The sequence below is a fragment of the Aquarana catesbeiana genome, linkage group LG03, assembly GCF_042186555.1.
Source record: "Aquarana catesbeiana isolate 2022-GZ linkage group LG03, ASM4218655v1, whole genome shotgun sequence".
Classification (NCBI taxonomy): domain Eukaryota; kingdom Metazoa; phylum Chordata; class Amphibia; order Anura; family Ranidae; genus Aquarana; species Aquarana catesbeiana.
The window spans coordinates 548234573-548260421 of NC_133326.1; the positions used below are offsets into that span (position 1 = coordinate 548234573).

The 25849-nt window shown below is 44.9% G+C and overlaps 1 protein-coding gene across 6 annotated transcripts in view; it reads right to left on the reverse strand.

Annotated features, from left to right (window-relative positions):
- Window positions 1-25849, reverse strand: part of CACNA1C (calcium voltage-gated channel subunit alpha1 C) — a 780229-nt gene that overhangs the window by 206985 nt on the left and 547395 nt on the right. For all 6 annotated transcript variants that reach the window (XM_073621582.1, XM_073621580.1, XM_073621584.1 and 3 more), the window contains 2 exons: window positions 20171-20329; window positions 19449-19559 (listed from right to left, as the gene is read on the reverse strand). In XM_073621582.1, coding sequence (XP_073477683.1) covers window positions 19449-19559; window positions 20171-20329 — 270 coding nt within the window. The remainder of the gene's footprint in view (window positions 1-19448; window positions 19560-20170; window positions 20330-25849) is intronic.

A 25849-nucleotide genomic window follows, 5' to 3' on the forward strand; every position in this document is an offset into this window, starting at 1 on the left:
AGATTTACCCTCTCTATTTGTCCTGTTTACCATTATCATTGAAAGTAACAGAAAAACACAAATTTTGGGTTGTCCCCAGAAAAGTATATAATAGGGGGGGGGGATCTTCCAATGGAGACACTAGTTCTGGTAACCTGGGGATCCCCAAGGAATACCCTTAACTTGCAGAGATTTCCTCTCACTTCCTGTTTGGCTATGGGGCCAGAAGTGAAGGGAAATCTATGCAAAGAGACACAGATAGCGAAAAAAAAAACTGACAGGGGTTGTAACCCTCCCTTGCTCTATCCACAATGTAAAAAAAGTTTTGCCTATAGTTTACTTTAATATGTCTGTTTTAGGAGGAGAGATCAGTGTGTCCTGATGTCTGTATATTAGGAGAGGTCAGTGTGTTCTGATGTCTGTGTATTAGGAGAGGAGAGGAGAGGTCAGTGTGTCCTGATGTCTGTGTATTAGGAGGAGGAGAGGAGAGGTCAGTGTCCTGATGTCTGTGTATTAGGAGGAGAGGAGAGGTCAGTGTGTTCTGATGTCTGTGTATTAGGAGAGGAGAGGAGAGGTCAGTGTGTTCTGATGTCTGTGTATTAGGAGGAGGAGAGGAGAGGTCAGTGTCCTGATGTCTGTGTATTAGGAGGAGAGGAGAGGTCAGTGTGTCCCGATGTCTGTGTATTAGGAGGAGGAGAGGAGAGGTCAGTGTGTTCTGATGTCTGTGTATTAGGAGGAGAGGAGAGGTCAGTGTGTCCTGATGTCTGTGTATTAGGAGGAGGAGAGGAGAGGTCAGTGTGTTCTGATGTCTGTGTATTAGGAGGAGAGGAGAGGTCAGTGTGTCCTGATGTCTGTGTATTAGGAGGAGGAGAGAAGAGGTCAGTGTGTCCTGATGTCTGTGTATTAGGAGGAGGAGAGAAGAGGTCAGTGTGTCCTGATGTATGTGTATTAGGAGGAGAGGAGAGGTCAGTGTGTTCTGATGTCTGTGTATTAGGAGGAGAGGAGAGGTCAGTGTGTTCTGATGTCTGTGTATTAGGAGGAGAGGAGAGGTCAGTGTGTCCTGATGTCTGTGTATTAGGAGAGGAGAGAAGAGGTCAGTGTGTTCTGATGTCTGTGTATTAGGAGAGGAGAGGTCAATGTGTCCTGATGTCTGTGTATTAGGAGAGGAGGGGAGAGGTCAGTGTGTTCTGATGTCTGTGTATTAGGAGGAGAGGAGAGGTCAGTGTGTCCTGATGACTGTGTATTAGGAGGAGAGGAGAGGTCAGTGTACTGATGTCTGTGTATTAGGAGGAGGAGAGGAGAGGTCAGTGTGTTCTGATGTCTGTGTATTAGGAGGAGAGGAGAGGTCAGTGTACTGATGTCTGTGTATTAGGAGGAGGAGAGGAGAGGTCAGTGTGTTCTGATGTCTGTCTATTAGGAGGAGGAGAGGAGGGGTCAGTGTGTCCTGATGTCTGTGTATTAGGAGGAGGAGAGAAGAGGTCAGTGTGTTCTGATGTCTGTATTAGGAGGAGAGGAGAGGTCAGTGTGTCCCGATGTCTGTGTATTAGGAGGAGGAGAGGAGAGGTCAATGTGTCCTGATGTCTGTGTATTAGGAGGAGGAGAGAAGAGGTCAGTGTGTCCTGATGTCTGTGTATTAGGAGGAGGAGAGGAGAGGTCAGTGTGTTCTGATGTCTGTGTATTAGGAGGAGAGGAGAGGTCAGTGTGTCCTGATGTCTGTGTATTAGGAGGAGGAGAGAAGAGGTCAGTGTGTTCTGATGTCTGTATTAGGAGGAGAGGAGAGGTCAGTGTGTCCCGATGTCTGTGTATTAGGAGGAGGAGAGGAGAGGTCAGTGTGTCCTGATGTCTGTGTATTAGGAGGAGGAGAGGAGGGGTCAGTGTGTTCTGGTGTCTGTGTATTAGGAGGAGAGGTCAGTGTGTTCTGATGTCTGTGTATTAGGAGAGGAGAGGTCAGTGTATCCTGATGTCTGTGTATTAAGGGGAGAGGAGAGGTCAATGTGTCCTGATGTCTGTGTATTAGGAGGAGGAGAGGAGAGGTCAGTGTGTTCTGATGTCTGTGTATTAGGAGAGGAGAGAAGAGGTCAGTGTGTTCTGATGTCTGTGTATTAGGAGAGGAGAGGTCAATGTGTCCTGATGTCTGTGTATTAGGAGAGGAGGGGAGAGGTCAGTGTGTTCTGATGTCTGTGTATTAGGAGGAGAGGAGAGGTCAGTGTGTCCTGATGTCTGTGTATTAGGAGGAGAGGAGAGGTCAGTGTGTCCTGATGCCTGTGTATTAGGAGGAGAGAAGAGGTCAGTGTGTCCTGATGTATGTGTATTAGGAGGAGAGGAGAGGTCAGTGTGTTCTGATGTTTGTGTATTAGGAGGAGGAGAGGAGAGGTCAGTGTTCTGATGTCTGTGTATTAGGAGGAGAGGAGAGGTCAGTGTGTCCTGATGTCTGTGTATTAGGAGGAGGAGAGGAGAGGTCAGTGTGTCCTGATGTCTGTGTATTAGGAGAGGAGAGGTCAGTGTGTTCTGATGTCTGTGTATTAGGAGGAGAGGAGAGGTCAGTGTGTCCTGATGTCTGTGTATTAGGAGGAGAGGAGAGGTCAGTGTGTTCTGATGTTTGTGTATTAGGAGGAGGAGAGGAGAGGTCAGTGTTCTGATGTCTGTGTATTAGGAGGAGAGGAGAGGTCAGTGTGTTCTGATGTCTGTGTATTAGGAGGAGGAGAGAAGAGGTCAGTGTGTCCTGATGTATGTGTATTAGGATGAGATGAGAGGTCAGTGTGTTCTGATGTTTGTGTATTAGGAGGAGGAGAGGAGAGGTCAGTGTACTGATGTCTGTGTATTAGGAGGAGAGGAGAGGTCAGTGTGTCCTGAAGTCTGTGTATTAGGAGAGGAGAGGTCAGTGTATCCTGATGTCTGTGTATTAAGAGGAGAGGAGAGGTCAATGTGTCCTGATGTCTGTGTATTAGGAGGAGGAGAGAAGAGGTCAGTGTGTCCTGATGTATGTGTATTAGGAGGAGAGGAGAGGTCAGTGTGTCCTGATGTCTGTGTATTAGGAGGAGAGGAGAGGTCAGTGTGTCCTGATGTCTGTGTATTAGGAGAGGAGAGGTCAGTGTGTCCTGATGTCTGTGTATTAGGAGGAGAGGAGAGGTCAGTGTGTCCTGATGTCTGTGTATTAGGAGGAGGAGAGGAGAGGTCAGTGTGTCCTGATGTCTGTGTATTAGGGGGAGAGGTCAGTGTGTTCTGATGTCTGTGTATTAGGAGGAGAGGAGAGGTCAGTGTGTTCTGATGTCTGTGTATTAGGAGGAGGAGAGGAGAGGTCAGTGTGTTCTGATGTCTGTGTATTAGGAGGAGGAGAGGAGAGGTCAGTGTGTCCTGATGTCTGTGTATTAGGGGGAGAGGTCAGTGTGTTCTGATGTCTGTGTATTAGGAGGAGAGTAGAGGTCAGTGTCTCCTGATATCTGTATATTAGGAGGAGAGGAGAGGTTAGCGTGTTCTGATGTCTGTATTAGGAGGAGAGGAGAGGTCAGTGTGTTCTGATGTCTGTGTATTAGGAGGAGGAGAGAAGAGGTCAGTGTGTCCTGATGTCTGTGTATTAGGAGGAGAGGAGAGGTCAGTGTGTTCTGATGTCTGTGTATTAGGAGGAGGAGAGGAGAGGTCAGTGTGTCCTGATGTCTGTATTAGGAGAGGAGAGGTCAGTGTGTCCTGATGTCTGTGTATTAGGAGGAGAGGAGAGGTCAATGTGTTCTGATGTCTGTGTATAGGGAGGAGGAGAGGAGGGGTCAGTGTGTCCTGATGTCTGTGTATTAGGAGGAGGAGAGGAGAGGTCAGTGTGTTCTGATGTCTGTGTATTAGGAGGAGAGGAGAGGTCAGTGTGTTCTGATATCTGTGTATTAGGAGGAGGAGAGAAGAGGTCAGTGTGTCCTGATGTCTGTGTATTAGGAGGAGAGGAGAGGTCAGTGTGTTCTGATGTCTATGTATTAGGAGGAGGAGAGGAGGGGTCAGTGTGTCCTGATGTCTGTGTATTAGGAGGAGGAGTGGAGAGGTCAGTGTGTTCTGATGTCTGTGTATTAGGAGGAGAGGAGAGGTCAGTGTGTCCTGATATCTGTGTATTAGGAGGAGAGGAGAGGTCAGTGTGTCCTGATGTCTGTGTATTAGGAGGAGGAGAGGTCAGTGTGTTCTGATATCTGTGTATTAGGAGGAGGAGAGGTCAGTGTGTCCTGATGTCTGTGTATAAGGAGGAGAGGAGAGGTCAGTGTGTCCTGATGTCTGTGTATTAGGAGGAGGAGAGGAGGGGTCAGTGTGTTCTGTTGTCTGTGTATTAGGAGAGGAGAGGTCAGTGTATACTGATGTCTGTGTATTAAGAGGAGAGGAGAGGTCAATGGGTCCTGATGTCTGTGTATTAGGAGGAGGAGAGGAGAGGTCAGTGTGTCCTGATGTATGTGTATTAGGAGGAGAGGAGAGGTCAGTGTGTCCTGATGTCTGTGTATTAGGAGAGGAGAGGTCAGTGTGTCCTGATGTCTGTGTATTAGGAGGAGAGGAGAGGTCAGTGTGTTCTGATGTCTGTGTATTAGGAGGAGGAGAGGAGAGGTCAGTGTGTTCTGATGTCTGTGTATTAGGAGGAGGAGAGGAGAGGTCAGTGTGTTCTGATGTTTGTGTATTAGGAGGAGAGGAGAGGTCAGTGTGTCCTGATGTCTGTGTATTAGGAGAGGTCAGTGTGTTCTGATGTCTGTGTATTAGGAGGAGAGGAGAGGTCAGTGTGTTCTGATGTCTGTGTATTAGGAGAGGAGAGAAGAGGTCAGTGTGTCCTGATGTCTGTGTATTAGGAGGAGGAGAGAAGAGGTCAGTGTGTCCTGATGTCTGTGTATTAGGAGGAGGAGAGGAGGGGTCAGTGTGTTCTGGTGTCTGTGTATTAGGAGGAGAGGTCAGTGTGTTCTGATGTCTGTGTATTAGGAGAGGAGAGGTCAGTGTATCCTGATGTCTGTGTATTAAGGGGAGAGGAGAGGTCAATGTGTCCTGATGTCTGTGTATTAGGAGGAGGAGAGGAGAGGTCAGTGTGTTCTGATGTCTGTGTATTAGGAGAGGAGAGAAGAGGTCAGTGTGTTCTGATGTCTGTGTATTAGGAGAGGAGAGGTCAATGTGTCCTGATGTCTGTGTATTAGGAGAGGAGGGGAGAGGTCAGTGTGTTCTGATGTCTGTGTATTAGGAGGAGAGGAGAGGTCAGTGTGTCCTGATGTCTGTGTATTAGGAGGAGAGGAGAGGTCAGTGTGTCCTGATGCCTGTGTATTAGGAGGAGAGAAGAGGTCAGTGTGTCCTGATGTATGTGTATTAGGAGGAGAGGAGAGGTCAGTGTGTTCTGATGTTTGTGTATTAGGAGGAGGAGAGGAGAGGTCAGTGTTCTGATGTCTGTGTATTAGGAGGAGAGGAGAGGTCAGTGTGTCCTGATGTCTGTGTATTAGGAGGAGGAGAGGAGAGGTCAGTGTGTCCTGATGTCTGTGTATTAGGAGAGGAGAGGTCAGTGTGTTCTGATGTCTGTGTATTAGGAGGAGAGGAGAGGTCAGTGTGTCCTGATGTCTGTGTATTAGGAGGAGAGGAGAGGTCAGTGTGTTCTGATGTTTGTGTATTAGGAGGAGGAGAGGAGAGGTCAGTGTTCTGATGTCTGTGTATTAGGAGGAGAGGAGAGGTCAGTGTGTTCTGATGTCTGTGTATTAGGAGGAGGAGAGAAGAGGTCAGTGTGTCCTGATGTATGTGTATTAGGATGAGATGAGAGGTCAGTGTGTTCTGATGTTTGTGTATTAGGAGGAGGAGAGGAGAGGTCAGTGTACTGATGTCTGTGTATTAGGAGGAGAGGAGAGGTCAGTGTGTCCTGAAGTCTGTGTATTAGGAGAGGAGAGGTCAGTGTATCCTGATGTCTGTGTATTAAGAGGAGAGGAGAGGTCAATGTGTCCTGATGTCTGTGTATTAGGAGGAGGAGAGAAGAGGTCAGTGTGTCCTGATGTATGTGTATTAGGAGGAGAGGAGAGGTCAGTGTGTCCTGATGTCTGTGTATTAGGAGAGGAGAGGTCAGTGTGTCCTGATGTCTGTGTATTAGGAGGAGAGGAGAGGTCAGTGTGTTCTGATGTCTGTGTATTAGGAGGAGGAGAGGAGAGGTCAGTGTGTTCTGATGTCTGTGTATTAGGAGGAGGAGAGGAGAGGTCAGTGTGTTCTGATGTCTGTGTATTAGGAGAGGTCAGTGTGTTCTGATGTCTGTGTATTAGGAGGAGAGGAGAGGTCAGTGTGTCCTGATGTCTGTGTATTAGGAGGAGCAGAGGAGAGGTCAGTGTGTTCTGATGTCTGTGTATTAGGAGGAGAGGAGAGGTCAGTGTGTTCTGATGTCTGTGTATTAGGAGGAGGAGAGGAGAGGTCAGTGTATCGTGATGTCTGTGTATTAGGAGGAGGAGAGGTCAGTGTGTTCTGATGTCTGTGTATTAGGAGAGGAGAGGTCAGTGTGTTCTGATGTCTGTGTATTAGGAGGAGAGGAGAGGTCAGTGTGTTCTGATGTCTGTGTATTAGGAGGAGAGGAGAGGTCAGTGTGTTCTGATGTCTGTGTATTAGGAGGAGAGGAGAGGTCAGTGTGTTCTGATGTCTGTGTATTAGGAGGAGGAGAGGTCAGTGTGTTCTGATGTCTGTGTATTAGGAGGAGGAGTGGAGAGGTCAATGTGTTCTGATATCTGTGTATTATTAGGAGGGGGATAAAAGAGGTCAGTGCGTCCTGATGTCTGTGTATTAGGAGGGGGATACAAGAGGTCAGGGCATCCTGGTGTACTATAAATGGGGAAACAGAATGGAGGTTAGAGCCTGAAAAAAGGAGCAAAATTGTTAGTGGCAGCACAGAGGGGAGAGGCAGCTGGTCCAGCGAAAGGCACCCAGACCTAAAAACAAGACCAACCTGCAAAAAACTCCACAAGATACAAGTAAAACTATTCACTGACCCCCCCCCCCCCCCCATAGGGTGCAGGATCTGGAGCTGCCTACAATAGCACATAGTTCAGCATGGGCTGTATTGCCTCCCTGTATCCAAATCTAACCAACTGGAGTCAGTAGAGAATTCTCAGCCATAGCAAAGGTACAATCACTGCCCCCTGCGGGGGGCATCATACCCACATGTGAGCTTATCTATAACACATGAGTCAAAAAGACTCAGTAAGGCCTGGTTCACACCTATGCAGGTTGCAGTTCGCATATTCCAGGTGCATTTTGCGTTTTTCAACATATGTCTTTGATTCATTGAAGTCTATGGAACCGAAAACCAGAAAAAAGTCCCTGACCTTTCCATAAAATGCACAGATGTGAACTACATCCATAGGAAACCATGTTAAATGGACTGTAGTGTGTTTCTGAAAAACTGAAAATGCACTAAAAATGCATAGGTGTGAACCAGGCCTTAAATCTGCTCTCACAGTTTTTTTTCTCCTAGATTGTAACAGCACAGAAACTTTGTACTGAAAATAACATAAATAAACACATTGTATGCTAAAATGGATACTCTGTTTACAGTACTCTTACAATATAATTTTAAATCTTCTACAACAGGTCCTTTTTGTTTTATGGTGGGGCAATGCTGGAAGTTGCCTAGGGCTCCCAGTCAATGCAACACCGCCTTAAACTTAAAATCAAAAGTAAGGCTCCATTCACACTAGCGCGTTTTTTGATGCATTTTGCATTTTGCAGAAATGCACGGGAATTTTTTAACATGGGTTCCTATGGAACATGTTCACATCAATGCCTTTTTGTTTCTCTGCATTTTTGGAAAGGGTCGGGGACTTTTTTTCATGCAAAAAGCAGCGTTTTGCATGTAATGGATTTCAATGGACAAGCATCAAAAACGCAAGTGCACCGTTTTTGCAGCGTTTTTGATGCGTTTTTGCCGTTTTTTTTTTTTTTTCTTTTAATTTTTTTTTTAATTTTTTTTTTAGACTGTAAAAAAAAACTGTAAAAAAAAAAAAAAAAAAAACGCAACACGCAAATCGCGGCAAAAACGCGGCAAAAACGCGGCAAAAACGCTGCTCAAAAACGTGGCAAGCATGAAAAAAAAACCTCCAAAAACGCTCAAAAGCAACATGCATAGGTGTGAATCGAGCCTTAGATAGAGTTTGTTGTGTTGAAATTACCTTAACTTTTTTCACACAGGCATCCAATCCAAAAAAAAAGGGTGAGATTTGTTTTATATATTATACTTTTAGTTATGCCTATTCTTGGAGTGAACACATGGCTAATGTGTAGGTTTGATGAAGTTGTGTCAGAAATGCATTAAATATAATTAACCATAGATGTGTTAGTGAAGTGAGGGACTCAAAACAGGGTGGATAAGACTTTTGATCCAAATTTTAGAGAAAGCGGTCAGTCAGGGTATCCTTAGAGGTCCCTGGAATAGTCTAAAAACGTTAGAAGAATGAGCAAGCCAGGGATATAATGTGAGTCAATCTTTATTGCACATTAGAGAAGGTCACAACATAAAGTCAACAAGTTTCGGGTGCTCAATATTTCCCTTTACCAGGGCTTAGATGTTGACAGCAAATAGGGAGAATATTGAACAACAGATTTTAAAGTGAAAGGATGAAATTATGTTCATTTGGGTTTTTGGACAGGCAGCCTGATTGGTCATCTGAACGAGTATAATTTTATCCCTTTGCTTTAGTCTCCCTATTTGCTGTCAGCATCTAAACCCTGATTAAAGGGGAGAAATGAGCCCCTGAAATGTGCTGGACCTTTCTTGTGAACTCCTGTCATGTGCAATAAAGACTTACTGGACTCTTAGGTGCTCTCATCTTTCTCACATTCTTTAGCAATCAATATGAGCTGTGAAATAGCTACAAGTGAAAGTTTCTTCTGATGGGTCAACTTTAAACCAAATTTATTTACAAGGGTTGTCTGTTTTGAATGATTATATTGTGTGAAATTTCTTGGTGATCTTACAGTTTACACACACAAGATGATGTCAGGGAGAGGCTTTAGGGGACATTATTGGGTAGAAATTAGGGTGGGACAAAACTTTTGCCCACTATAAACATCAAATTTACAACCATCAAACATGTAGAAGGCTATTCATACATTAGAATGTATGAATTTTTGAAATGTGTTTCCAATGAAATTTTAAAAGCACTGAGCCATGATCGGGAAACTGAATATTGAGTATTTATATACACAATATTGCCAAAAATATGTGGACCTCCCTCCAAATGATGAAGTTCAGTTGTTTACACTACAATATACTTACAAAGCAGAACTAAACCCTCACAACAAATGAAAACATTTTGGGCACCCAGAAGCTTCTTGAAATTTTGTGCAAGTATGCGCAGCATATTAGCAGATTTTGGCAGACTTACCTAGCAAAGGAATAGTTAGGGTGATCCTAGTTAGTGATTTGTAAAAACACTGGTAAAGGTGAATTCAGATTTGTTGGAATTATTTGCCTTTGTAGATCATACTTTGGTCTGCATTATATTTTTAACATGGCCTTCACCAGATTTTAAGTTTAAGGTGGAAGTTCACACACACTTCTGAAACATGATAGGTTGTGAGAGTTTCACATTGGAGCAAGCTCCGGCATGTCTCCCAATCCATGGATTAGCCAAAAAGAGACTGTGACAGATTGTGTGACCCCAGTAATGGACGACTGCTGGATGGGTTCACTAAGATTCCTAGGTGGAAATATATGAAGATCATGTGCAAATTTCACACCGTTGAGAGGGAGGTAAACAGTGTGGGATAAACAGGACTACAGAGACCAGAATGCATTGCTTCAAGGATGATTTGGATTAGAAAACTTTGATAGCAATTTTGTTGCCATCATATGTGTCCCAATGGTGACACTTCCACCCTATGAAAAAACAATAATTGGGCAGCTCCACGTCATACTAAACTTTAGACAAATATAAAAAAAATAGGATTTTTGTACTCACCATAAAATCCTTTTCTCTGGAGTTCATTGACGGACACAGCTCCATTCTCTTGACCGTATGGTTTTATCTTCCTCCTTTCAGGAGAGACTAGGCAGAACATGCATTGCATGTAAAAAAAAACAGAACTATACAGTTCCGCCCAGGGGGCGGTCCCTGTGATATAGCCCCTCAGCCCACCTCCTGCAGCTCAGTACGTCAACAAGCAGTATAACGTAATTAAAAGGAGGGGTGGGTGCTGTGTCCGTCAATGAACTCCAGAGAAAAGGATTTTACGGTGCGTACAAAAATCCTATTTTCTCTCTCGTTCGTTGACGGACACAGCTCCATTCTCTTGACCGTAGGGACGTCCCCAAGCAGTGTCAAAACGAGGGGTGAGAACAGCAAAACAGAACTTCACCCACAACCAGAAGTACTCTCCAAACGGAGGAGTTACCCTCTGAATCAACCACAGTAGAATCTACGGGTGACAAATGCATCAAACTGCATGGACAACAACATGAACTTTGTCCAACAAAAGAAAAGAATGTAAATTACAACATTACACGGCCGCCTGCAGTACTTTGCGACCAAAGCAAGCATCCGAAGATGTGCTTACATCAATCTTGTAGAACTTGGTAAAGGTGTGAACGGACAACCAAGTCGCCGCCTTACACACTTGGGAAACTGACGCTTGATGTCGGAAAGCCAAAGAAGTCCCAATTGCCCTAGTGGAATGGGCTGTGACAGGAAAGGGGGGCACCTGCCCCTTCAAGGCGTAAGCCTGGACCACGATCTGTCTGATCCACCTGGAAATGGTAGTCAACTAGACCGCTAGCCCTTTTTTCGGACCAGCCACCGAAATAAACAGTGAATCTGACTTCCGGAAGGGAGCCGTGGCAGACAGATATACTCTTAGAGCCCGGACCACGTCCAGGGAATGGAGGGCCACCTCTTTAGGATGTGTCGGCTTAGGACACAGAGATGGTAACACAATGTCTTCATTGAGGTGGAAGGCCGAAACCACCTTTGGCAAAAAAGAAGGTTGCGGACGCAACACCACCTTATCCCTGTGGATAATCAGATAGGGCGACTTGCAGAACAAGGCCGCCAGCTCTGAAACCCTCCTGGTAGATGTAATAGCCACTAAGAAGACCACTTTCTGAGACAGGGTCAACAAGGGAATTTCCCTGATGTTCTCAAACGGCGTTTTCTGAAACGCCAACAGCACCAGGTTCAGATTCCACGGAGGTAGAGGTGGACGCACCGGGGGAACTACATGCCGAACCCCTTGCACAAAAGTGCGTAACAACGAGTGAGACGCCAGGGGTTGTTGGAAAAAAACAGCCAAAGCTGAAATCTGTCCCTTAACGGTGCTCAAGGCCAACTTCTGGTCCACTCCTCGCTGTAAGAACAGCAGGACTCTAGCCACCGAATAAGTACGTGGGCGCCACCCCATCTCCTCACACATGGAGATATAAGCCTTTCATGTACGATGATATATCTTCCGGGAAGAAGATTTCCTTGCCCTCAGCATAGTGGAAATGACCGACAGACCTCGGTTCCTTAGCACCTGGCTTTCAACAGCCACGCCGTTAAAGCCAGCAATGGTAAAGCAGGATGAAGTATCGGACCTTGCGATAGGAGGTCCTCCCGCACCGGCAACTGCCAAGGAGCATCCGTCACCAGGCGTATTAGGTTGGCGTACCAAGGACGCCGATGCCAATCTGGGGCAATCAGTATGACTGGGATCCCCTCGGCCTCCACTCTGCTGAGCAGACGTAACAGTTTGAGCGGAGGAAAGGCGTAAATCAGCCGGTACTGCTCCCATGGAGCCACCAACGCACCTGACGCGTCCGCCCAAGGTTCTTTTGTCCTGGACACGAATCTCCGCACCTTTTGATTGAGCCGAGAGGCCAGAAGGTCCACATCTGGTGTGCCCCACCTCCGGATGCAGAGCCCATTCTCCTGGGTCCAGCATCTGAAGACTTAGATAGTCCGCCTGCCAGTTTTCTACTCCCGGGATGTATACAGTCGACAGGGCCGGTACATGTCGCTCTGCCCACCGAAGGATGTGAGCGACCTCCTGTGCTGCGGCCGAGCTTCTTGTTCCTCCTTGATGGTTGACATATGCCACCGCCGTGGCGTTGTCTGACTGGATCCTGATCGGACGTCCTTGTAGTATCATCGACCATGTGGAGAGGCATAGCCTGCTCGCTCGAAGCTAGAGCACATTGATCAGTAACTGGGATTCCTCCCTCGACCAGAGGCCCTGTGTCGATTGTACTCCCAATACTCCACCCCAGCCGGTCAGGCTGGCATCCGTCGTGATCACCGTCCAATGAAGAGGTAGGAACGATTTCCCGGACCAAAGGGCCGGAGATCTCAGCCACCAGAGAAGAGAGTCCCTGACTAACTGGCTCACCCGAATCTGTCGATCCAGGGATAACGGAGATTTGTCCCATTTTGACAATATCTCCCTTTGCAAGACTCTGGTGTGAAATTGGGCGTACTGTACCGCCTCGAAGGAAGCCACCATAAGGCCCAGAACTCGCATGCAGAAACTCAGCGACGACCACCTGTGGCTCCTCAACCGCTTCACTGCGGTCCTGAGAATCTGCAGCTTGTCTGAAGGGAGAAACATTCTCGCTTCCACGGAGTCCAGCAGAAAGCCTAGGTATTCCAGACTTTGAGTCGGCACTAGCACCAACTTCTTGAGGTTCAACACCCACCCAAACTCTTGTAAAGTGTGCATGGTGATCGCCACATCCTCCCTTAATTCTGAGGCGGAAGCTGCTCTCAGAAGGAGATCGTCTAGGTAACCCACAATTGCGATCCCACGTTGTCGCAACAACACCAAAATTGGAGCCAATACCTTGGTAAAGTCTCGGGGTGCTGAAGCCAGACCAAAAGGGAAAGCCACAAACTGGTAGTGGTCTTCCTCTACTGCAAATCGCAGAAACCTCTGATGCCTGAGGCATATGGGTATGTGCAGGTATGCGTCCTGGATATCCAGAGACACCAGAGAGTCCCCTTGATGGAGTGCAGCGACTACGGAGCGAACTGATTCCATTCTGAACCTCTGTACTTTCACAAAGCAATTGAGGGCTTTTAGGTCCAAGATTGGACGTACCCCTTCCTTTTTGGGGACTACAAACAGATTGGAATAAAATCCCTGAAACCTTTCCATTTCTGGAACAGACACTATCACCCCGCGGCTGAGCAGGTCCTTTACTGCCCCAAACAGGGCCTCCCGGAGAGCCGGGAGTAAGGGTATGCGGGAGGGAAAAAATCTGTTTGGTGGCCAAGAGAGAAACTCTATCTTGTAGCCCGATGAAATCAGTTCGCAGACCCATTTGTCGGACAGTCGAGAGGCCCACCTAACTGCAAACTCCCGAAGGCGACCCCCCACCTGTGTGTTAGGCGGGGGCAAACCTTCATGCGGTAGCACTTTTGCTTGCGGGCTTGCGAGGACAGGGACGCTTCTGTCCCTCAGTAGTCGCCCTGTCGGGCTGGGAACGTTTACCCGAGGTCCCGGGCGGACGAAAAAGCCTCTTTTGAGCGGAAAAGGAGGGCCCTTGCCTGCGGCATGGCTCCTTACCCTTCCTGGACTGTGGTAGCACAGTGCTCTTCCCACTCATGACATTCTTAATAATGTCATCTAGCGAGGCTCCAAAAAGCCGTTCACCAAGGAAAGGCAAATCCGAGCTCCGGGAAAATGGCCGCCACACACGTTTTTCACAGGGCTAACAGAAAATGTCCGACATCACAACTGTACACAGAGATGTACCTAGATAATGACGCTGAACAGCGCTATGGCGGCAGCACACAGAAGCTCACAGACACCCAGAAATACAGTATCAGGGACACAGACAGCCAGCACAGCCTCCCATCAGGGATAAGAGCCCCTCCCGGGGGACCCCTGCCTAGGTGCACACACCACTAGTCTGCAGCATCCCCCACGGGGGGGGGGGGGGGGGCAGGGACACGGAGAGAAGAAAGGGAGACGAGGGACCCCCTAATCGACCTCCCAGGGAATGCCCAGCTTCTCAGTCATGCCAAGACAGGAAGAGCTGTACTTACCCTCCGGACAAGCTGGGGACATCCCATCACAGACCCACACCCGAGCAGTACGGAGTGGCTGCGGGCCATGGCACACTGTGACAAAGACATCCGTAGTCCGGTCATATGTGTGCCCCGGAGCTTGGAGCTCACCGGCCGCCCCTGGAGCCTGAGGGGCATGTCATGGCCGACCCAGCGCGTAGCTAGGGCCTGCACATGCTCGGTGGCCAGGCTGGGGAGACTACAAGGATCTATATTTATCTAGCCTGTCACCCAGCCGGCTGTTGATAGAAGATCACAGGATCTTAAAATCTTGCGCAAAAAGGCAAAATCCAGAAACCCCCCCCCAGGACCAATGGTCCAGATAGGGAGCCTAGGTCCTTCTCCTTTGCTAGGCAGAAAAAAACTGAGCTGCAGGAGGCAGGCTGAGGGGTTATATCAGAGGGACCGCCCCCTGGGCGGAACTGTATAGTTCTGTTTTTTTCACATGCGATGCATGTTCTGCCTAGTCTCTCCTGAAAGGAGGAAGATATAACCCTACGGTCAAGAGAATGGAGCTGTGTCTGTCAATAAACGAAAGAGAAAACACTATTTTTAGTCCATATTAAATTCCTTCAAGTTGATGAAAACCCATTCACTAAAATCTCATAGAAGCCTTGATATACCAATATTTCAAAAGTCATTCTCAATATTGTTAAATCTGTAACTTTCATTAAAAAAAATCCCTGGTGATCCTACCATTAGGGTCCTTGTTCAGGCTCTTCCTGTTATAGTGTAGCAATAATGCTCGGTCCTTGTCTCCCAATTGTGTTCCTGTATTGCCACTGTGCCATGCAAGCTTATGATGGAGACTTATGATTGAGACTAATGATGGTTGTCTCAACACAAATTACGCAGGCATGGTCCACTGTTGTCACTATCAGGAAGCCCTCTCAAAGAGATGCCATGCAGCCATCTCTGGAGTATATGTAGACAGGAAGTGGCTGCAAAAAGCCTGAAGGAGTCTGGCAGCACAGGCAGTTTATTTTTTATTAAATGACACATGTTTGTGAAACAGTACACGGAGTAAACTAAATCCTATCCAAGTAGGGTTTACATCTACATTAGAAAATACTTAAAAATAACTTCATATTAAATGAAATAGCTGGTACAAAGCCAAATACCCCCCCAGGGGGTATGTTCTTTATTTAAACAAAAAAAAAATGGGGGGTACAGTTTTATAAATAGGCCCACTGGGTGCCTTACCAAGAAAGGGGCTGGTGCATTCTGGTAGCTGTAGTCCTGTTTGTGCAATTGTATCAGAGCTGCACAGGTGGAATTCTATCTTCTTCCTGCTGATCCAATCTTTACAAACATAAACCAATGACTTGCATAATCAATGGTTTGCACCTATGAGTCCCAGAATGTCATTAAAGTGGAACTCTGTACAAAATGAAAAATTACAGGTCTCTCACTAGTATTACCACATAAGTCCCTGGAGAGGGGACGCTATGATATTGGGCTATAATTGCACTATAAACCAGTGGTTCTGTATGTGCATTTGGCTTATAGGGTTTCCCTGCATCCAATTTAAATGACAGGAGACTGAGACCGGCTCTCAATGGAGTTGGTTCACACATCTCTGGGGCGGCTGCGGAGCACATTGCACAAGGGTCCTGTGCAACTTTGGCTCCTATTCAGGTCCGTATTAAGGCAATAATTCAGGCCTGACTCAAGCCCGGTTCACATTATTGCGATGCGGGAACCAGCGCGATTCCAGTGTCAGTTCGCATCTCCCTCGCAGGCAGTTCACCATGCCCTCTGCGAACCACTGTGGGTGACAATACAACGTTAATGACACCTGCAGATAGGTTCGCAGTGTGAACTGTAAATTCGGACAGGAATCAGTTCGCATGGGTGTGAACACCTATTCGATCAGATTCCAGTGATTGGAAAAAAAAGGTTCCTGCAGCATTTTTGTGCAAATCCAATGCGAGTTCAGCCATCTAAAACTGTATGGCTGAATTCGTATTGCACAGACATCGCATGTGATCTGCACAGCAATGTGGTGCAAATCACATGCGATGTCTGTGTTCGCAATAGTGTGAACTCAGGCTTAAATGGAGAACAGGGACGCATTGGAAACCTGCTGTGAGCCGCGTCTGCACACAGTGTGAACCCAGCCTAACTGTCAAATGTCTGGTGTCATAACTGATGACATGTGCAGAACCATGGCAGTTGCAGATCAAACAGAAGCAGCTTCCTTGGCTGTAAAGGATAGGAGGGTTTAATTACGCTTTAAGGCTGTCAGCAGATCGGCCTTTACAAATTCAGCAGTGCCTAAAAATGCCTAAAATGGGAGAGCAATTGAGCATGTGCAGAGCAGGGTGGAACATGGTATTACTATATTTTAAACAGTATTGACACTTATTTTTAATGTTTTACATAGATATACCTGCAAAAGAGGCTAGCCTGAAGTTATCTAGCAGGACTTAATTTTCTGATTAAAGTTCCACTTTAATACTACTGACAGACTGCATCATATTGGTATTTTTTTATTTTGCAAGGTTCCACTCTATAAGCTCACAGCACTGGACAGACATAATGCTCCCAAACCTTGTATAGGAGTGAACAAAACTGCAATTAATACTGAGACAGCTGCTAAAAAATTAGTCCACCCAAAGCTACTATTTTAGTTACGGGCGGATGCAGCGTAGACTTAAACACTGTGCCATTTATTATATGTAAGATTTCCCAAGTCGAGCCAATAAACTTACAATTATGAGAGAGTCTCACTCTCCCTTCTGGATTTCTCTTTTTTAGTTTACATTTCAGAGAATGGAACAGGTCAAATGTGACTCTGTGGCATGGCTGAACTGAGAACTAATAAGAGTTATAAGAACTTAGGAGATGATTAGGGGAAGGTTTTCTTTAGCAAGTCTTTATAAATAGGCCTCCTCGTCTCTAAATATCCACCTGTGAATGAAATATCAGTTTTAGGTGGACAGGTCATTTGAAAATGTATGATAAAGCTGAACTCCTGGATAAGCAAACAATGTCTAAATACAAGAGTGATGTGCCTTCTTACTTAAATCTTGGTGTACTTTGTATATTTCTTCCAGATCTGTGCGTTAATCCAGTGTGAAACTTTATCTCTCTGCAGGAGCTTCCTGTAATAAAGACCGGTCACTGTTGCTCTCTCTCTTTGTGCAGGGTGACTGGTCTTGTCCCTGCCCCCTCCTGTAGTTTTCTGCAGACAGTCTATAATGGGTGAGGCCTGCTGGGTCCCTTCTAAGGCTCGATTCACACCTATGCATGTTGCTTTTGAGCGTTTTTGGAGGTTTTTTTTTCATGCTTGCCACGTTTTTGAGCAGCGTTTTTGTAGCGTTTTTGCGGCGTTTTTGCCGCGATTTGCGTTTTGCGTTTTTTTTTTTTTTTTTCATTTTTTTTTACAGTCTTAAAAAAAAATTACAAAAAAAAAAAAATAAACAAAAAAAAAAAGGCAAAAACGCACCAAAAACGCACCAAAAACGCTGCAAAAACGCTGCAAAAACGGTGCACTTGCGTTTTTGATGCTTGTCCATTGAAAACCATTACATGCAAAACGCTGCTTTTTGCATGAAAAAAAGTCCCCGACCCTTTCCAAAAACGCAGAGATACAAAAAAGCATTGATGTGAACATGTTCCATAGGAACCCATGTTAAAAAATTCCCGTGCATTTCTGCAAAATGCAAAATGCATCAAAAAACGCGCTAGTGTGAATGGGGCCTAAAGCTCTGCTCTCTGCACAAGCTATGTACAGCACAGTGATGGTGTCACTGATACTGTTAAAAGATAATATCTGGGTTTGCCAAAGAATTTGATGCACACAAAGTGGATTTATATCCTTTGTTGCTATTGAGGAGTATATATAAATTAACAATTTTGTGCCTGGAGTTCAGCTTTAAGACATGAACATTAAAGAAAAATCTCCTTTAAATATTACCCAAAATACAGGCCTGGATTGTTATCGATGATACTCAAAAGGATCAGCAAATTAGAACTGAAACTCTCTATGAGTCATTCCCGAGTGTCAGGATAACTTACATTTTGGAATTACGGAGTGATTGGACCTCTTTTAGGTTTTATTACTGTGTCCCTATTGGGGAAATGATGCTCCCTTCCCATTATGCCATTGGGAGGGGGAGTAGGGAAATCTCTTCAACAGAGGTACAGAACACAAAAAAATATAATTTTATAGAAGGTTGGGGAACCCCTGGCAGGCTTTTATTAGGGCCGAAACACACTTTTGCACACATTAATTCAAGATACAGTAACACAGCACACGTTACATGTGTTAGCATGTTGTAGAGCCACTCATTTTAAATAGCACCCCAGCGCACTAAGGCAAAGCAGCTCTGACACATATGTTGCAGAGCACTAAAACCAATAACGTGTGACACAATAAAAAGTAGTGCACATACGTCAAGTACTCACACAGTGCTTGTCAATGTGTGCACTGCATGTACACCCTTGTGTGCGTTGTGAACTTGTGCTGCAAAACAATGCATTGTTTAATTGTTTTTTTCTTATGAAACACATTCCTACTTTTTTCAGTGCATACCAATGCAGCACGATGGTGTGAACTGAAACCATAGGACATAAAATTGCATTGTTCTTGTATTGGGTAATGCTGCTGGTGTGAATGAGCCCTAGTGTAAAGTACAGGAATGGACAAATGTGAATGGCCCTTACTGTTTATTTCCAGAGTATGGAAATTTCCCCACACTTCCTTTTGTACCAACAGAATAGAATGTGGGGGGAAATCTCTACAACACAGAAACACAATAATACTCCTTTATATGATGGGAAAGAGTACAGTCTTTGGCAGGCTTTTTTTGCTATTTAATGTACATCCTTACTGGGAACATATTCCCTCACTTCTGAACAGCTGTCAGAAGGAAGTGAGGGGAAATCTCTCCAGCAATTAAAACCTGAAAATGGTTCTATCTAAAACTAAAAGAAAATGTTTTTTGGGAGTTCTACCTTTACCAGCTGTTATTAAATATGTCTCTAAATAAGTGGTGCTAGAGGGGAGTATAAAATCTCAGGGAAATTGCTGAAGGGTTGATACCTTTGTGGGATTTTAAGCAAAGAAAAAACAGTATATTTTGGATACATTCTGGACTGTGTTTGGGTTGCTGGATAAACATTTGTCAAGACAGACACAACCAAGGGTTCCACAGCACCAGAGGCTTCTGCTGCCCAATACTTGGAAGTGCTGCTAATTCCAGGGCAGAACACATTTCTGCAAGATCAAGGACAGTAACATGCCCTTGAACTATTGCATCTTTAATGAATAGGGCACCAGCTAACTTTGCCACTGGGTGGAACCTTCAACTGTGACTGATAATTAACATCTTGACAGGTCCTCTTTAATGAGGGAATGTCTTGTACATAAAGCACCCTTAGAAAAGCAAAGCTGGCATTATAACGAAATATAAAAAAACAGAATCCCCAATTTGCAGATGCCCACAGCCATTTAGTACCTACCTTTGGCTTAAAAGCAATGAGTTTCAGGATCATCTCCACTGTAAACAAGCCGGTGAACAGCATATTGAGGATGTTCATGGCTTCCTTGAAGGAACAGCTCTGCCCATAGTGCTAATCATAAAAGACAAAAAAGGTTTTAGTCATGGTCAGTGACATGCTCCCACACTACTACTCTGAGATTTACAGTGAGACCTTCATGACGTGGAACTACGGAAGTTTCATCACTACACTTCTTTATACCCTATTTTATATTCTGCTTTTGTTGGGATGGTACATTTCACCTAGGGCTAAGGATCAATGAAATTAGGATTTTTTGCTTCAATTAAATTTTGTCAAGATTTCACCATACAGTAAAATGCAAGTAAGGCATAATAAAGATTTTTTTTGTAGTTTTCGAGAGTACCTTAAAGGCTTGTTCACACCAAAGCTCATGTGTTAGATCGCGCATAATGCACATGCCCTGGTATTTTGTGCACACGTTACTGTGGATTTTTTAGCATATTTTTTATGGTTTTACTAAGCACTGCATCATACTGTGATGCATTACAGTGTGTTGGAAAGCTGTGCACAAAAAATGTAACATGTCCTTTTCTTTTTTCAGCTACTGTAGCTGTATTAGTTGTTTAACCTGTTGTTTTTTTGTTTTTGTTTTTCAAGAGTCCCCAGGGATATGGAATAAAGGCCCCCACCTTTTTTCAGGGATGGGCGAGGGTTGAACTTACCTGCATGGCCAGGCAGATGGTGTTGAGGAGGATCAGGACGAACATGAGGTACTCAAAATAGGTAGAGTTGACAACGTACCACACTTTGTATTGGTACTGATTCTTAGGGATGTACCTGCGCAGGGGTCGGGCCTTCAAGGCGTACTCCACACACTGTCGCTGCAGGAACAGACAGGGTCAATCTTTCAGTTAAAATATAATTCAAGACAATCATGAACCATAAATTATTCTGATATTTAAAAGCTAAACGCTTAACTCCAAATAGGTGGAAAAACAGCAATGCATTTCTTTGAATTTACTTTAAACAATTTTATTTATTGGTATACTCAACAGGATCTGAAATTAACCTCACTACTCAAATGACCCTACCACTGTGCCAAGACTAAATTAACATCTACTAAAGCTGCCACTTTAAATTAGTATGGAAAAAAAGTCTGCAAATCTACCCCAATCTGGATAGTAGAGGTAAATAGTGGCGCTGGCACCTATTAATGTACTAAAAAAAAAACAGTGATGGAAAGGTGCAAATGTCATTAATCAAAGTCCAATGTAAATAAGTCCACAACTGGAACAGTATAATAGTGAGCAGGGTGGATATAAATCAATTATTTAAAAAAATAAATAAAAAGAAATCGGATTTTTTTTATTTGAATCCAATTTTTTTTATTTAAATTGATTTTTTAAATTTTTTAATCAAATTTATTTTAATAAAATGCTTTTGGAGTAAAGATCGTTTTCTATTTAATATACCTTAATAATTTAGTTTTTTCAGCATGAAATGGAGCTTAGTTATGTAGCATGAGGCTGTATATTCTGCAATATTTACATTTTTGATAAACTCATTCAATGAATCCAAGCTCTGCAAGCTGAGATAACATGCACTGCATTGATGCATTCACACAATTTCACAGTAACCATGAGATAAAACAAAGTTCAGGAATATTTCTTTATCCCATTGTTTTGCAAATCCATGTTCACTACCAAAATGTATGGTTGAATCGGTTCCGATATCACTGTTTTACTATTACTAAATAGGAAACCTTCATTTTGTTTGCAAATAATAAAGATTCTAACTACCAGCAAGAATAAGTCCTTACATTTAAAGAGCACCTGTTGTTTCAGATCCATCATGGCAGCGCCTGTTAGAGGGCATCCACTCACCTGCTGCTGCCACGTCACTCACCTTGTTGTGTCATTGTCGCATCACCAGCCATCCCATTAAAGTGAATGGAACTGTCGGTGAGTCAACAGCGGGTCAGAGGAGGAGCCACTGCAGGACAGAAATGACAGTTGTGCTTTAAAAATTATGATTTACATTGATTTGATTTAAATCAAGCCTTTTTACTAGTGGTTTAAATCATGATTTAAATTGACTTGATTTAAATCAAATCCACCCTGACAGTGAGCATATGCAGCAACACAGATGAAAGATATCCACTCCACACCACGTTTTACGCGTGTCACTGCTTCCCCATATGATGTACACTCACCAACAATAATTGCCTCATACTCTCATGTTTGGCAATCAGGTATGTTACACCTCAGGGTTGTCGGAAATCCCAACGTCTCCTCCAATATCATGGGGTGACTCTTGTATACAGGATAAAAAGAACACTCCAATAGTGCAAATAACATCTGATAAATTTATTAAAAAACATAAAACAAATCCACAGGTAACTGCATGCACATGTAATAAAACTATAACTCTCATTGGGTTTAGAGAATCAAACATACAATTGCAGCGGCGGGCCCAAGGCAACAGCTCTGTGTCTCACCCCACCACTGTTGATCTCCTAACCAGACAACACTTCTGATGCTATGTGTAACGTCACTGCCGGTTGTTGTACAGCCACGTACCGACACGCTTCGTCATTCCATCTTCGTCCTGGGCAGGGGCGGCGCCAGGTGGGTGCTTGGGGGTGCTCAAGCCTCCCCAAAAATTATTTAAGCACTCCCATAGCACCCCCAAAATCCACATGGTTGTATTTGCAAATGTTAGTGTTTTTTGTTTGTTTTTTCCTTGCCTGCATGTTCTCTACTGCTGCCTGGAAGCTGGGGACTCTTTTTTTATTGTGGAAGGATACAACAGCTGCGACTGCAGAAGCCGAAAATCTTTAGCTAGACCCGGCACAGACTAATTTTAGAGGCGGATGGATATCCACCCCTCTGCTGCCTCCTCAGCCAATGGTAAAGACTGTACCCACCCCCTTCCCCCAGCCCGCCTTCTATGACGTCTGAGAAGAGGAGATTCGGCAGCTGGAGAGAAAGAGGGGAGAGGAGAGGACACAGCCTGCTATGAGGGACACATTCCTCAGCCCCAGCACTGAGAAACAGTGAGTTGTGTTTGTCTGCACTGCTGCCAGCATGGAGAGAACAAGCTGGTTTCTACAGTGTGGGAAGGTTAGCAGAGGAGAGCAAGATGGTTTATGTATCCATCCTGTATTCTGACACCTGCATTCCTCCCCGCCAGCACAAGTCATATGGTTCTTATAGAGACTGACAAGAAGAAAATGCAGGATTTCTGAGTTATACATCTATCCATCTATTCACTCATCTATCCATTCATCTATCCTTTCATTTACTTATCCATCCATGCATCTGTCCATTCACTCATCCATCCATCTATTTATTCATCCATTTATTCATCTATCCATTTATTCATCCATCAGACCACCCATTCCTCATCGCTGGTGTCACAATACAAGAAGAATAGATTGACAAATTAAAGATATTCTGATGGCATTATACTAACCCTATATTTCCCACACATTAATAACAGACCGGAGCTCTTGTACATAGCGCACTCTTGATCCCCGCATTGTGTGCATAACGCACTCCTGATCCCCGCATTGTGTGCGTAACGCACTCCTGATCCCCGCATTGTGTGCATAGCCCACTCCTGATCCCCGCATTGTGTGCATAGCCCACTCCTGATCCCCGCATTGTGTGCTTAGCACACTCTTGATCCCCACATTGTTTCTGTAGCACACTCCTGATTCCTGCATCGTGTGCGTAGGGCACTCCTGATCTCTGCATCGTGTGCGTAGGGCACTCCTGATCTCTGCATTGTGTGCGTAGGGCACTCCTGATCTCTGCATTGTGTGCGTAGGGCACTCCTGATCTCTGCATTGTGTGCGTAGGGCACTCCTGATCTCTGCATCGTGTGCGTAGGGCACTCCTGATCTCTGCATCGTGTGCGTAGGGCACTCCTGATCTCTGCATCGTGTGCGTAGGGCACTCCTGATCTCTGCATCGTGTGCATAGGGCACTCCTGATCTCTGCATTGTGTGCGTAGGGCACTCCTGAACTCTACATTGCGTAGGTGGCACACTGCTGATCTCTGCATTGCATACGCAGTGCATTCCTGATCACTGCGCTATGTACGCATCTCTTTCCTGAACCCTGCATTGTGTGTAGCGCACTCCTGAACCCTGCACTTTGTGAGTAGCACAAGCCTGAATCTTGCACTTTGTAAATTTATGTAAATAGCGCACCCCTCCGCTGTGCACTCTTAACGTGGCGCACTCCATGCATTCCCATACACCCCCTATGCTCGCTGCATACTTCATGCATTTCCCATACACCTCCTATGCTCGCTGCACACTCCATGCATTTCACATACACCTCCTATGCTCGCTGCACACTCCATGCATTTCCTATACACCTCCTATGCTCGCTGCACACTCCATGCGTTTTCCATACACCTATACTCGCAGCACACTCCAAAAATGATTTTCAATGCCAGAGCAAGAAGTCGTCAAAATTACCCCATAGCTCTTAAACACCCATGTGAGTCTTTTTTTTTCTGTACATTGCTTCAGGGAGGGGAGAACCAAATTCTGCAATAGCCTGGACAGTCACAGCTCCTTGGTTTAGTGTAGGCAGTGAAGGAAGCAGAGGAAAGCATTCCCTATATACTGTATGTTGTATATATTTACACACCGGGAGGCTGTTATTACAAAATGCTCAGGCGTTGTCAGAGGGAACACAGACACTTCCTTTCTCCCAGAAGAAATCATGTTTACTATAGAGCCCAGGTCGGTAAATCATGGACCACGATCTACCAGTCGATCGCATCCAGGTGACTGGTAGATTGGTCCTGGGCTTACCGACCTTCTGGCACAGATTGTGGATGAAGGCCGCGGCCAGCCACAGAACAAGAAAAGCAAGGCAGGAGGGAGCAGGCGGCCGCGGGGGCATCAAGCCTGCCTCATGAGCCAATGCCTTGTCCATAGTTCCGGCTGCAATGTGGGGTGGAGTGATACCAATAGCAGTCCGCCTCTCATTTTTGGTAGCGGGATCCACAGCAGCTGGAAGTTCTGCAAGAAGTTAAGGTCAGTGGGCATGATAGGGCACAGTAAAAGCTATGTGGGCACAATAGCAACTATATAGGCACAATAGCATAAAGATGCTATTGAGCCCATAAAGATACTATTGAGCCCATACAGATGCACAATATCAGCTATATTGGCACAACATGGCATGTGTACACCTTTGGCTGCTACCTCTGCAGCTAAAGGGAGTAGGGATTGGGGAAGGTAAAAGTGTGACTCAACCACAGGGTTTTACCAACCCCAGTCTCACATACCACCGTCAAATGCAGCTAAGGGCTGTTTTACAGGTGGAACAGGCACCACTGTTCCTCTAAAAAGTGATCTAAGCATGTTTGACAGGTTGTGAAAAGGCTGATTCAATTGCCTAACCGCTAGTGCAAATGAGCCCCAACATTGCTGGTGTGGTGTCACAGTATACCTCATTATAAGAAAAGTGAACTTTCCCTCTGAACACTTTCCCTCATGTTACCATTAAAAAAAAAAAAATTCTAACCTGATAAATATATATGCCACCAATCAATGTAATGGCTCATTTACATTTGAGGAGGAGGAGGTGGTAGGTTTTCTTCAACTGCAGTGGAGATCAGTAAGGTCACAACACGATTTTGCTCTCTGGCAGGGGTGCCTGGATCATAAGGCTAGCTGAACAGTATTAGAAATTGTTTGGCAGCTCTTGTATTTGTACGTGTACAATTGCTCGCCTGGCTGCTGTGAGTTATTGTGGGAACAATCCCTGATGCAGGTAATGCTGGAGGAAGATTAACTATCTGAGGTCCGGTTGGTGGTACGCTGATTGCCCGTGGGACATGACCATGCATTGTTGGGCCTGCTATCTAAGGCCTTAACCTCTAGTAAGCAGGCTGAACTCTCACCCAGTGGGTGATGGTGGTAGCTGCTAATAGGTTGCAAAGGATTCACTCTGCTTGCAGACAATTCTACTGAACTTTGTTGATGTGAAATTCTAATAGGGGTCACTTGTGTTGCACGTTGCACTTTAGATGTATGCACAGATTACATTTTTATTGTTTTTATCACATATTTAATTTATATATTATTTATTGATATTTTTTATGCTTTTACTGCTTTCTTTGAATTATTGTGGCGTACATTGTGGTGATAATTACCTTTAGCACATTTTGGTTTTTTTTTGGAGTATGGGACAATGTGCCTGACTGCATGGTCTGTTTTCAATGTGTGAGTCTTTAGATGGTTCTCTGGCTTCTTTGTGGCTGTAGACTTTTTATACTTAAAGTGGGGTTCCACACAAAAAAAAAAAACCTACATGAAAAATCTTAAAAAAAAAAAATACAAAAAAACATTTGGATATTTTTTTTTTTACTCACCT